We start from the raw sequence: 14,233 nt of genomic DNA on the forward strand, positions 1-14,233 counted from the left end.
AAAGGATTTGATCCTATCAGGGATATCTGTTGACACAAACAGCTCCCAGTATTGAGCCCCACCTGATGGTCATTTTCTGGGCCAGAGAATACTAGCCGGTTATGTCTGCTGTGGCAATAACCAGCCTATGACATCTCTCCTTTGCCACTGTTTGTTCCAGATGGTCTGGCTCACTGAATGGGTGTCTTTCCCTCCCTTTCTGTTCTATGTACGCTGTCACAGAAGATGCGGTCACTGGAAGGCCACAGATTTCTTATTATAGACAACCATGTGGTTAAGAATATGTAAGTCATTTCTTTCCTTTACCAGGACATTTAAGCGTGACTACAGACGGAGGGAATCACTTTCTAGAGAAAGCAAAGATACTGCCAAAGCCGAGGATTCAGTTTCAAGAGTTCTTGCTTTCAAGAAACGTACAAGCAGCTTGGGAAGACAGCAAAGACAAGACAGACAATGCTGAGGCGGCATGGTGTGCCAAGTAAGTCCTTCCAAGGAAACACTGGGAAGCCTAACTTCAGTTCTGAAGCATCCCATAAGCCCACAGAAGGGGAACTGCAAGGAAGGTACCAATATTTATGGAGTGCTTTGTGTTTTTATCCTTCCACTAACCCTTACTGAAACGGTTTTAGACACAAGGAGACTGATTCACAGTGACAATAATAATTCAAACTAAGCTAAATGGCAAATCTGGAATTTGAGTCAGACCTATCATTCTTTACTCAGGAGTCCTTCACAGAGAGGAGGGAAGGCAGAATTGTAGGCAAAGAAAAAGTGTGTCGGAGCCAAAGGAGCAGGAAGTCTACCTGTGCTGGGAGGCGATGGGGAATACAACCTGACAGACAGTGCGCATGCACACGTGTCCACAGAGGGCCAGCGGGAAGGGAGCCCTGAGCAATGGGAAGTGCGGCCTCTGCTGAGATCCCACCACGGCAGAACAGAGGGTGCTGGTTTGTGTCCACCTGTGTCATCATCGTCACCGTCTGGCACGAACAATTAAGTACAGAGAGCTAAAAATAACAACACTGGAATAAAAGGCAACATGGACCACTCTCCACACCAACTGACTTTAATCTACTACGAAGAACGTCACACTTCCCAGAGACAATTCCTGATTGGGATATAAATAAGCATAGCTATTAAAAGCAGAGAGGAAATACTGATGATATGGATTGATTAAATCATTTTTCACCTTGATGAAGGTTGTGTAAACTGTGATATTATCAAAGCAAAGGCTGATTCAGTTTTCTGATGCTATCTGTCACATCATCTTACTTCACTTCTCTTTCCCTTTTCCTACTGCAAAAATATTTCATCATTTAAAATGTCTGCAATAAAAAAAAAAAATGTCTCAAGAGGCACCTGTAAGGTATGATCTTCAAAAGCCCTCAAAGCTAAAGTTGGTCTTCCTGAATAGCCTCAGCCCTGAACTCTCTTGGGAAGCAACATCTGTGAAGCTGAAGAACATCTTGTCCTCCAAATCACAAACCCAGGCTAGTCGCTCTCAGGGGAAACAGAAAGGGGAAGGAAGGAAGAACAGGAAGTGATTTTGCATGAGGCATCTCTTAGCAGTAGGAAGCATCAGAATAGCACAATGAAGACCAAATGCTTTAAATATTGGACTCTCCAGACTGTTGGAGCTGGAGAGATAGCTCAGTGGTTAAGAACACATACTTATCTTGCATAGGACCTGAGTTCATTTCCCAGCACCCATGTTGAGTGGCTTCATAACCACCCGTAACTCCAGCTCCAGGGGAACCTACGGCCTCTGGGCTCCTCGGGTACCAGCACCACCCCCACACAGACACAACATATACATAATTAAAAATAAATCTTAAAAAATTGAGAACTATTAATGCTAACTTTCTTACACAAATAGGTAAAAGCAGACTGGTTTTAATTGTGATTTGTCTAAATAGCTGAGTTACTGGTAAGTTAAGGTGCCTAACTTTAAAACTCCATTTCCAGTCATCCGGGTGTGGTACGAGTTAGTGAAATACTTTAGAAAGAGCTAAAGTCTGTGTTCTCTAGACCTCAGTACATTTCTGCTCCAACTCAGAGGAGAACTGATGAGCCTTGAAAAACATTATTTAATTTCCTGGTAGATTATATACTTGTTAAAGATAAGAAAGTACTGGACCTAGTACCACAAAACAACACCCAAAATAGATGGATATGCTGAAGCAGGAGGAGTTGAGGCCAGCATGAGATATATAGCGAGACTCTCATGAGACAGACAGACACACACACACACACACACACACACACACACACACACACACGCACGCACGCACGCACGCACGCATGCATGCACGCACGCACGCACGCACGCACGCGTGCACGAGTATGGAAAGTCACAACAGCATTTTCTATACACAGCATTTACTTTGCACTGATGTAAAAGGGAAGACGCTCTATGGCTTAGACTAACCTTGAGATGTATGTCATAATTTTTAATGAGAACCTCATGACTTAAATGAAATGCTTTAGTTAACAAGGTCCCAAGTGAAAGAGAAGTGTTCTTCTATGCATAATGCTCTGGACTTGCTTACAAAGCGTTTTCATCTAATTCAATTCTAACTCTTCTTTTCTTGTAGAAGTAAGAGTCTGTAAAGCAATCCCAGCTAAACAGGAAACTCTGAGGAGGGCTCTTCTGCTTCTGGAACTGTGGTGCAAGCTTCAGGGATTCAACACCTCTTCTCTGTGTGGATGGAGTACCTGCTGTATACTGGGATTACTAATACTGACCTAGCTTATAAGAGTGTTGTGGAAAAAAGAACTAGTTAATATTCTTGTGGAAGTGTAAGTACTTTGAGGGAAAAGGTACAACTGATTTGTGGATACATTTTCAGAGTAAATTACTTTCTCAGGAGCTCCCATCATTGCTGAAGTTAGGCAAACCTCTTTCCTTCTCATTAATTCTGTCCACCTAATTCCGAGAAGATGACTCTGCACTTCCTAACAAGAGTTATCACTTACATGCTAAGGTAAGTCTCAGGCAGTGTGGTATTCCACACATATAACCCCAGCATCAGGCAGGCTGAGGCGTAAGCATCAAGAAGGAAGCCAGCCAAAGTCACGGAGCAAGACTCTGGAACTCTTGGCCAAGTAACTACAGCCGGTGTCGCTGAGAAGACGGTTTGGTTCTTTGATCATGGTCAGGAGCACAGCTTGGAATTAGATTTCCTGAGTGCCAATTCTGTCTCTAGGACGTCAGTATTATAAAGCAGAGCGTTACTTTGTATCAGATCTCCCAACTATAAATTGAGTTTAAAAATAGTTTGGCTTCACTCATTTGTTGTGAACTACATAGAAAGAGTGAGAGCATTGTGAGCATGGGATGGCTGCTGTTGTTATTAGTGTTGTCCCCTTGAGAAGTCACAAAGGAACAAGAAGTTCTCCTGGTATGATTGTTCTTTAAAACAAGGCCTTTGGCTTTGGCTATTGAAGAATCTCTTAGTATGACCGCTGGAAGTTACTGATGTATGACCCTAACTTCAGAGAGTGCATGTATGTTCACACACGTGTGCATGCATGTGTGTGTATGTGCATTGTATGTGGTGTGTGTATGTGTGTGCATCTGTGTGTATGCATGTGCACAAATGCAGGCCGTTGTTCAGGGGATGCTGAAGACAGATCCTACCAGTCTTTGAGGAGAAGCAGCAACCGACTCAGCCCCAACGACTCACCGTTTCTGAGCCCCCAAGCCACCCATTAGAAATTAGCCTCACAGTAGCCCCGGGGCCTCCGAGGGACACTGCAAGAGCCAGTGCATCACCTTGCAGCACAAACCTGAACGGTGGACACCATGTGAAGGAAGTCAGTCTACACTTAGCTCCGTGCAGCCCAACAACACTCTCAAAGTTACTGATACGTGTTAAAGCTTCATCCAGATCTTGCTCCTGCTAAGTTCCTGTCCCCTCCCAAACAAGAGCACTGGCTTTCAAGTATATAGTCAATTCTTAAGACACAGTAATTAAACTGATTGGTCATGGGAGCTAGAATTGGAGGCAAAGTCAGTCCCAGAAAAGTGGGCTTTGTGAATGGTGGACTATTCCAAAGGCTTGCCTACAGCCCTGCTCTGACGGTCTAGGTGACACTCTACAGCAGTCCCCCTTCTCCTGGCTGTGAGGTATGCTACCTTCTAGGAAGCATTCTGTGACGGTCGTTAATAGAAGGCACTGGAGGGGAAAGTGCAGCTCAGTTATCCTTTAACAGAGATGAATTACTCTCAATAGTTTGGGTCTTTCTCCATTGTCTTTCTACTCAAAATTATGCAGTTATAAAACCAAGTTTTGTTTTATAAGTAGGTAACACAGAAACACTCGGCAAATGTTTTAAAAGCAAGCTATATCACTGTTTTATATTTATTCCTCTTGTAAATAATCTTTTTTTAAAAAGTAACAAACAAAACAAAAAATGCAGAAAAAAGGTAATAAAACAAATACTTCCTGAGCAAAAACACAACTTTCAGTTCTTCACCATTCTTATATAAAAGAACTTAAAAATATTATCAGGAAATTTTTAGTGTGGTGGCCCTCAGGCTTTGTTTGGTATTAAAGTTACTGGGCAAGCTGCAACAGATACCTTTGTGTTGGGGGTGATTACAGGTGACAGTCCTGTGTACACCTTCCCCTTTTAAAGATCAAGATGAACACTCCATGCCCGGAAATCAAATTCCACCTTAGTCAAAGCCTTAGCACACACATTTGAACAAATCAACAATCTATTTTTGTCCAGTTTCTTTATTTGATCCGAAGAGATAAGCTACTGCCCTTGTGTGCAGAGACTTGTGGGGAATCAATTAAGGAAAGCAGTGCTAAAGTAAGAACTCAGAACACCTTGCATCTGGGAGAACGTGGAGCGGCTGCTAAGGAGAGCAGCCCAGAGACTGACGAGGGAGCCTCGCCCCCTTTCCCTGTGCTGACTTCTATTTGGGGAAAACAAGAGAAATGACTGTATCAGCAGGACGCTTCCTTAGATTTCTTATCCAGCAATCACGGCCCAGTGGAATTCTTCGCAGAAACTTTAAGTAATGGCTGTATGCTGACTGACCTTCAAAGTGCATCGCCAGAGAGAGAAGCTATCTTTAACACCTGAATCGGCAATCTCTGCCGTACACGGGGATTCCCTCCTGGTGAGGTGAATGAGTCAGAAGACAGGTAGGGAAGAAAGAAAGAAAAAGAAGCAAAGCACTGTGTGTGTGTGTATGTGTGTGTGTGTGTGTGTGTGTGTGTGTGTGTGTCCCTCTGATTTACACATTCTGGAGTTGGATTCTATCCCAAGGGAAGTAGGGGGAGTGTTTATCTGTTTGGTGGTAAACTGATCTCTATTGTCATAGAGTAGAAAACAAAAGGCTGGCTATAAATTTGGCTTCTTGACCGAGCCAGGAAGCACAGCCAGTGTCAGTGAAAGGAGAACCAACTCCACAAAGTTGTCATCTGAGCTCCACGTGGGTGTCACACACGGGACATGTTTCCCGACCCACCACATTATGTCCACACACAATAACAAATGAATCAATGAAAAACTGGAAAAAAAGACTGTGTTCACTATCACTGCTGTGGAAACAGCTCAGTTGTGGAGCACGTGCTGAGCACACATGAGAGCCTGGGTTCAATTCCCAGCACTGTGTGGGAGTTAGGGAAGCAACCGACTATAGACAGAGCCACCAGAGTTCACTCTTACATGTTTAATTTTCTGAGGTATTATTTGACGAGGGCTCTGCATCTCCACTTCTTTTTGCTGGGGACTTACTCCAGGGCCTGCACATTCTAGAGACTCTTTGTCACTTCACACTCCCAGCCTGCATTACTAATGTACACTGACAGGATGGATAGTTGTGGAAAGAGCTTGCATCAGGGTCAGTAGGCTCATTTCTCAAAAGGAAAAATTTTTTATATGTAGGACAAAAGATTTTCATTATAATTTAAGAAGAAGAAGGCCTGGAATGGTGATGCATTCCTGTAAGCCCAGCTCTCAGAAGGATAAGGCCAGAGAGGATCACAAGTTTAAGTCCAGGCTGAGCTATGTTGCAAGGCTCTGCCTAAGACTAAACAGCCGGGGAGTATTCACACATGGTCTTTGTTATGGTTTCTACTGCTATGATAAAACATCATGACCAAAAGCAAGTTCAGGAGGAAGGAGCTTATTTCATCTCACAGCTTGTAGTTCATCATGCAGGGATGTCAGGGCAGGAACTCAAGGCTAGAACCTAGAGGCAGGAGCTGATACAGAGGCCATGGAGGAGCGCTGCCTACTGGTTTGTTCCACATGGCTCATTCAGCCTGCTTTCTTACTATACCACTAGTCCACATCCACAATAGGTTTTGCCATCCCACATCAATCACTAATTAAGAAAATGCCCCTACAGACTTGCCTACAGCTGGATCTTAAGCAGACATTTTCTCAATTGAAAGTCCCTCTTCCCAAATGACTCTCGTTTGTGTCAAGTTGACATAAAACTAGTTGGGACATATATATTCACTGTCTTTCACAGCATGGAATATAAAGATAAAAATATGTTAGAGTAGTATTTCTTTGTGTGTGTGTGTGTGTGTGTGTGTGTGTGTGTGTGTGTGTGTGTGTGTGTGTAAGTCAGGACAACTTTGGAGGTTGGATCTCTCCTCACACCATGTGGGTCTTGGGGAATTCAATTCAGATAATCATGCTTGACAGCAAATGCCTTTACCCACTGAGTCATCTTGCCAGCCTCAGAGATAAAACTTTTGTTCATAATAATCTAAGTGCTGGGACCTTCTAAAGAAAAACACTGCTGGCCGGGCGGTGGTGGTGCACGCCTTTAATCCCAGCACTCGGGAGGCAGAGCCAGGAGGATCTCTGTGAGTTCAAGGCCAGCCTGGGCTACAGAGAGAGTTCCAAGAAAGGCGCAAAGATACACAGGGAAACCCTGTTTCAAAAAACCAAAAAAATAAAAAACAAAAAACAAAAAAAAAAAAAAAGAAAAGAAAAGAAAAACACTGCTTGTTGACTTAATACAAGTACAGTTACCAGTTTCTGTGCAAAACCCAAGGCAATTCACATGCTGCAAACTAAGGAGCAAGACTCAGAAACATCAAGGTATCAGAAACATCAAGCTCTGTTAAATGAGAAGAGTATCTTGTGCACGCTTGTAGGGTGGTTATGGCTGTTCTCCATAATCTTCATAATCTAGTGAAATTCATACTTTTTGTATGCACACACTTCTTTTAAGGGATAGCACTGAAAATAGTGATTATACTACTTTTATTAAATATCCTGAGAATCTACAAACAGAATTCTATTCCATGGCAGTGGGAGGGGTGGTTTACAGTGAGTTGAAAGTAAGAGAGTTCATGAAAGAGCCAGACTGGCAGGAAGGCAGCGGCTTGGATGAGTTTTAGTTCTACTAACTGATCTTTAACTTGGGCAAATCATAACCTTTGTTTCTAGACCCATAAATCACAGACTTTTTCTTATTCTTCCCTTATCATATAGATACATGTCAAAAGAAGTGTCTGGTAACCATAACTGCAGTCCTTAAAAAATTGTAATTACAGCCGGGCGGTTGTGGCGCACGCCTTTAATCCCAGCACTCGGGAGGCAGAGGCAGGCGGATCTCTGTGAGTTCGAGGCCAGCTGGCTACAAGTGAGTCAGAAAGCACAAAGCTACACAGAGAAACCTGTTCGAAAAACAAAAAAAAAAAAAAAAAAAAAAAAAAAAAATTGTAATTACTTTGTGGAAACAAATGGAGGTGGTCTAACTCCATACTGAAGTTCTCCCCAATCTGGATCTATAAAAATATCTTAAAGACAAACACACACACTCTCCCAGCAATTCTTGTGAAGAAGTGGATGACGCACAGGCTCTCCGCTGCAGGTGGGATATGCTGCAGAGTCTGCAGGAGGCAACAACATGCAACATTTCTTTCTTTAAACTCTAAATTACAGAATACTGTGCACAGCAAGCCATAAATCTAGAGAAATTCTGGCTGCAGAAAACAGACTAAAACCCCAGAGAAGAAAATGTTATAAAAGAGACATTTCTGTAAATGCACGTGATAAACACAGAACACTGTAAGAAGAATACAAGGTGATCCATTTGTACATCTCAAGCTACTGACATTCATACGCACAGTTTGGAAATTGTTACAAAGGCTATCAAAAACGTATTGTATAGAAACTTGCCTAATGTTCTATGATATGTTGATATTTATGTCTGACTTATTCTGTAGAATATCTACTCCTAACTTCTGAAAATCTGGTGTAGTGTTTTTAGATAAAAACATGTCTTGGTGCACTGACCGTAAGGCCCTATTGTTGGCGGCATCACATACTTGGGTCACAGAACAGTACTGACCTGGAAACATCAGCCCTACTGATTAGCTTAAATAGTGCTGGAAGGAGCTACAAATGCTTCCAGAAGAGAAAAGTAGTCATCAGTTTCACTAAGGTGTGGACCTTGTGAACTACAATAATGACTGGCCAGGTAAGACATGGCCAATGGAGCAATAGTGACAGGAATGCTGTGGGAGTAACCAACTACTTTCTGAGATTTAAGACCTAACCCATACCTGGCACCAGTACTGGGCCCCAAACCTATGACTAGGTAGATCATAGGCCCTAGGAGAGAATCTATTACTATTATTCTGCTAAATGGACACATTATTAAAACATCTCCTATTGATTTATCATTGTATCCATAAATGAAGGCATCTCTTAACCTTCATTCAAGAAGCTTCTGTTTACAGTAGGTAATGATCAACACAGAGACCCATAACTGGCCAAGGAACAAAGAATAAGAGCCTTTAGAATGTTCAGCCCTAAGTAGAACACATATACTATTCTCCCCTCTTCAGAGACCCAGGATCATTGTGGAAGGGAGAGAGAAAGAGTAAGAGTCAAAGACAGTGGATGACTACAAGGAAGCAGTGTCTTCTGGACACAGTAGAGCAGCTGCACATCTGAACTTATAGTGGTTGTGACAGCATGCACAAGACCCATGCAAGTTCAAGCCACACTAAATCTTAGCATTAGGGGAGTTGGGCAGGGAGTTCCACTTCCTGGCCAAAGAGCTGCTTGGAGAGAAAGGGTCAGTTCTCTCTAAGAGTATAGCTTCTGAAAAGTTGACCATGCTCTAGTGGAAGATCCCACATCCAAGAATACATGGATGGACAGCCTAAGTTGGCCTGGATGTGGGATGCGGCACAAAGGGAAGAGAGAGAGAGAGTGGCTCTGAGAAGAGCTAGGGAGGGAAGGTGAATATGATCATAACACATTTTACACAATTCTCAAAGTAATAAAAAACCTTGAAAAATTCAACCTTTTAGTCTTCCTTCATAAAATACTGTAATTTGTTAAAATAATACACAAAGAAAAATTCAGTAGTAAAATTCACTCTGTGCAACCACTGAGATTCAAATTCACTCAGTGTAATCACTGAGATTCACACCTAGGAATGCTATGGCAATGCCATTGGTTAGACATTTTCCTGTTCACATGATCACCATCTCAGACCAACTAACTGCGGGGAGAGCCTGTTCTAGTAATCAGAGCAAAGGCCTCATGATTTACACAGCTAGTTACTTAAGGGTAAAAGCCTGACTCTTGTCCAGTTTTTGCTCTTGAGTTCTCTCAACAATAGCAGTCCATCTTCCAAGCTAAATTGTTTCCTTTCATAGTTGTATTGGACCTGAGGATATCATTGAGATAATCTAGACTAGCAGATGCTCCATATCTGATAAAGATCTGTCTTACATTATTGTTCCTGGACAAGTTAGGCTCTTGGGGACAAGTCCATCATAACTAAATTCCTTTTGTTGACATAAGTGACATAGGAATAAAATGCAAGAAACAAAAACAAAACAAACAAATAGCTGAACAAAAGTATGCGATGCGACATTAATACAAAGGAAAACAATCTTTAGAGGAAGGTTACTAATATGTATAAACCTCCAGGAACCAAATTTTTAAGAGAAGTAAGAGAAGTAGGTAAGGATATGAGTTCCTCCTAATCAAAGACCCTTAGTAAGAAGAACAAGGCTCTTCTTGGGTAGCCACTGGCATTTAATGACCATAATCTAAAGACCACCGCCATCTAAAGATTGCCATCTAAAGACCACTGCCATCTAAAGACCACCGCCATCTAAAGACCACCATCTAAAGACTGCCATGTAAAGACCACCATTTAAAGACCATCTAAAGGATGAAATAAGAACAAGAAGCATACTTTCACTTAGAAAGCTCTGGATACATGGTATTTGCTATAAATTGCTTTAAAATTTCATTTTCATTTAATATGAGCATGTGCATATTTGTGTGTGTATGCTGTTACACATGTGGAAGATGAAGGACAACTTGTGGGAGCTGGTTCTCTTCTTCTACCATGTGGGTTATGGGAATTGAACTCAGGTCTTTGGATTTGGCAGCATGTGCCTTTCCCTGCTGAGTCATCTCATTGGTCTTACAATGAATTTCTAAAGGCTGACTTTTATCCAGTTATCTACTATATTATAAATACCTCACTTAATTCTCTCAGCAAGTATGTGACAGTTTTCATTGTCTTTCATTGCATAGGTAATGATATGTCATTTTGCTGGGATCAGAAAGTATGGCAGAGCATGGCTCAGGCATAAATCTGTATAATGCTAGTGCTGGTCACATGACTACTCTTACTAAAATACTATCCAGGCCTTCCTTATTCATGAGAACTCTAATTCATATTATGCACAACACTGATATGCATCTAGCCTAGATTATTATGCTGCTGAGAGACTTTGGTATTTAATAATGAAAGTACATTTATTCCCAATTCCATTAAAATCCTAAGGCAGTCTGGTAAAGTGAATCAGGGAAACCGGCTTCTGGTCTTAAGATTATTATAAATCATCTAAGTCAAATCACATAAACTGGGCGTCAGATTTGTTCAATTTTGAATATCCAAACTGAAGGAACTAGAATGCCGGCCCTCTGCCTAAGCATTGCACTCTAACCTGGACATCAATGGAGTGTCCACTGTTGCTCCCCCTAGCACTTGGTAGGTGCTGAAGATCCACATACATGTAAACTGTTTCTATCATATTTCAAAGGCTGAATGTGAAGGTTACTAGAGTTCATGTGACTTTTAGAAAGGTTTCATACTAGTTCTACTGAGGCAGACACACTTAAAGAGAAGGGACATCTTTGATGTACCATTAGGTAACCATTGTAAAAGTTCAGGAAAGCTGAAACACTATTCTGAAAGGCAAGGAGCTGTTTTCATGGACTAAGTATATAGAGCTGTGCTCATGACACAGACTGACTTCATGAATTTCCTTTACCGTGAATATCAGTTATGGTTAAACAGAAATTTTGGGGGGAGAAAATACACAATCTCTCAATTCCACTGTATATTTTAGCCAGTATTTCTTAACCATGATTCTGGAAACAAATTAAACCTTATCTCCTACGGCATTTCCAGGAATTAATGAATGAACTTCTTTGCTGTACACCTGGAGTTGGCTTCCTAAAATCCTGAGGAAGTTTCTAAACCTATCTCTGTGTTCTTTCACTCATGACAACAACACTGACTGAGCTCCTAATGTTTCTGGCATTTAACAGGTGCTTACCACGACAAAGAGAAGAGGTGACGTTGTACAGAAAAGGGTAAAACTGCATGCAGCGGATCAGCTTCAAGCTGCTTTCGCACTCTGGGCATTTGGTAGTTAACTTCAAGGCCCGCCTGAAGGCTTCAAGTGCCCCACTGACATTCTTCAGAGCAAGGTAAGCATTTCCCAGGCTCAAAAAGGTCAGGGGCTGAAAAGAAGAGAAAAAAGAAATCAGCAGAATGCAAATGAACTGCTGCTGTTTTTTGAGAAGCATAAAACCTTCACATTATACTTCTTTGAGCTTTTCTTAGGTTGTTCTGTAAAGGTTACTGCTAACCTGTTCATTTTATTCATACTAGCCAATTCTAAACTGTACAATATACATGAGTTTTCCCCCTTTATAAAGATTAAAAACTACTAAAAGTTGTAATTAGTCTTAAATATGTAACTCAATGAATTTCATATTACATATTAATATAACTTGGTAACTGCTACTCAAAATGACATATAAAACAATTAGAATGCTTCCTGTATCCCAGACATTCCTAACCCTATCCCTAAAGCAACCACTATTGAGATATTATGACTTCTACCAGCACACATTGACTTTGCCCTTTGTGAAGTTCACATGAATGGAATCAAACAGTAAGTTCTTTAACAAGTACATATAAAACACATTTTTATAGCTTCTTTGACTTAATCTAGGATTAGTTCATGTGGCATTTTCAAATAAGCTAATCAGTTTTATGAATGTTAGCTCAGAGGCATATACTGTTACTAAAGTGTGAGCTCTATCGTCAGTAATAATCAAAACAAAATCTATTTTTTTCTTATAATATGCAAACTCTACCTTGAAAAGAAAATTTGACACTTTTTATATCAATCCTAGACAAAAACAAAGCACATTCTGCAACCAAGCTGTTGCTGTAAAGAGTGCCTCACCTCAGAGCTGTTGACGGCCAGAGCTTGCAGGAGCAGCTTAGTAGCATCAAGATGAAGGCCGTAGTGAATCAAAAGGTTGGCCAAGTTGACAAGAGGAATGTCCTGGTACTGAAGCGGAGCTAAATTCAAAGCCCTCTGAAGGCAGGCGATAGCAAAAGTGCTGTTTCCTACCGCTCTCCAGTACAGTCCTGCTTCATTCAGAATGAGCCAGACCGGAGCATTTGGCTGAGAATGTCAAAGTACTTCCATTAGGTAAGAAGTACAGTACTGGCTGTACGAAGACTCTTTAACAAATACATTAAAAAGTTTAATTTTTAATTAAGTAAGTATTTAAACTTTAGAGGCTTCAAACAAATGACTTACCTTGTTAATAGCATGAAATAAAAAAGACCCAATTTCTTCTTCTGGGACAGTATAGTTTTTAATACGGGAAAGCAAAATCTGAAAATATCAAAAGAAAGACTGATTCAATTGAAAATAACAGGGAAGACATTTGGAAGCATTTCTATGATGGCCGTCTTTAAATAAGCACCTCAGAATTTTTACTTACTTACTTACTTACTTATTTATTTATTTACTTATTTATTCATTCATTCATTTTTTTATTGTGTGCGACTGCGTGTTTTGTGTATATGTGTTCGTGTATGTGTGTGTGTGTGTGTGTGTGTGTGTGTGTGTGTGTATATATGTGTGTGAGACATGTGGAGGCCAGAGGTTGATGCAGGGTGTCTTCCTCTCCTCTGTCACTCTATTTTTGAGACACAGTCTCACTGAACTTGGAACTCACTGACTTGCTAGACTGGCTGACCAGTAAAAGCCAGGAGTCCTCCTGCCTTCACCCATCCTCAGCAAATGGAGATTATAAACACTTGTCATTACACTCAGCTTTTTACAGAGGTGCGGGGATCTAAACTCAAGTCCCCATGCTTGTGTGGCAAACACTTAACCCACTGAGGCATCTCCATATCCCCAAGAATAATTACTCATGTATAATCATATATACAACATGAGTTTATTAACACAGTAACAAGTATTCATCAGCTTACATACATGCTCTAGTTTCCTTCAACTATGAAAGTTAAAAGATGCACAGACATTCTCTGTCTCTCTCCCTGTTTCTCTTTTCAGTAATACACCCTCTCATACTAAAGGTATCCTATGTGTGTCAAATCCATTGAGAAACTATCCAGAATCAACAACATGCAATACTGGATACACTAAAACTCTGCACTCTTCCCAGCTGGAAAGGACCAAACCTCAGTTCAGCTACTTTATCTTCTGCAGTTTGTGTACTTGTGAGCAACTCTAAAGAAAGGTTGTGCCTTAGTCATTTTTGTGTTCCAAGAACCTGGTAGATGATTGTTTTTCTGCTTTAGTGAATATGCACTAAATTTAAGCAGTCACTATCCTAAGTTTAAAACACCACCACCACCACCACCACCACCACCACCACCACCACCACCACCACCACCACCAAATTAGTTGCTATGGTTTGTTTTCCTATAAGAAGATAATGCTTTCATTTGTAGTTTTAGAGTAGTTATGTTTGTTAAAATATGGTAATCTACACATTATCTCTGGAGTATGCATCTATCCATACTAATAAAGTACTCTTAGTCATACACAACTAATAAGAACTAAAGAAAATAGTATTAACAGAACTTATTCATAAATTTGCTGGATGGTTATCAAATTAATAGATCCCTAAGGATCTCACATAGGTCCAAAGC

General features: G+C 40.9%; 1 protein-coding gene across 5 annotated transcripts in view; it reads right to left on the minus strand.

The window, feature by feature from the left end:
- Ttc17 (tetratricopeptide repeat domain 17) overlaps positions 1-14,233 on the minus strand; it is a 105,435-nt gene that overhangs the window by 52,823 nt on the left and 38,379 nt on the right. For all 5 annotated transcript variants that reach the window (XM_028879007.2, XM_028879006.2, XM_028879008.2 and 2 more), the window contains exons 14-16: positions 12,867-12,944; positions 12,504-12,728; positions 11,583-11,769 (exon numbers count right to left, since the gene is read on the minus strand). In XM_028879007.2, coding sequence (XP_028734840.1) covers positions 11,583-11,769; positions 12,504-12,728; positions 12,867-12,944 — 490 coding nt within the window. The remainder of the gene's footprint in view (positions 1-11,582; positions 11,770-12,503; positions 12,729-12,866; positions 12,945-14,233) is intronic.

Source organism: Peromyscus leucopus, chromosome 4, assembly GCF_004664715.2.
Source record: "Peromyscus leucopus breed LL Stock chromosome 4, UCI_PerLeu_2.1, whole genome shotgun sequence".
Taxonomy (NCBI): domain Eukaryota; kingdom Metazoa; phylum Chordata; class Mammalia; order Rodentia; family Cricetidae; genus Peromyscus; species Peromyscus leucopus.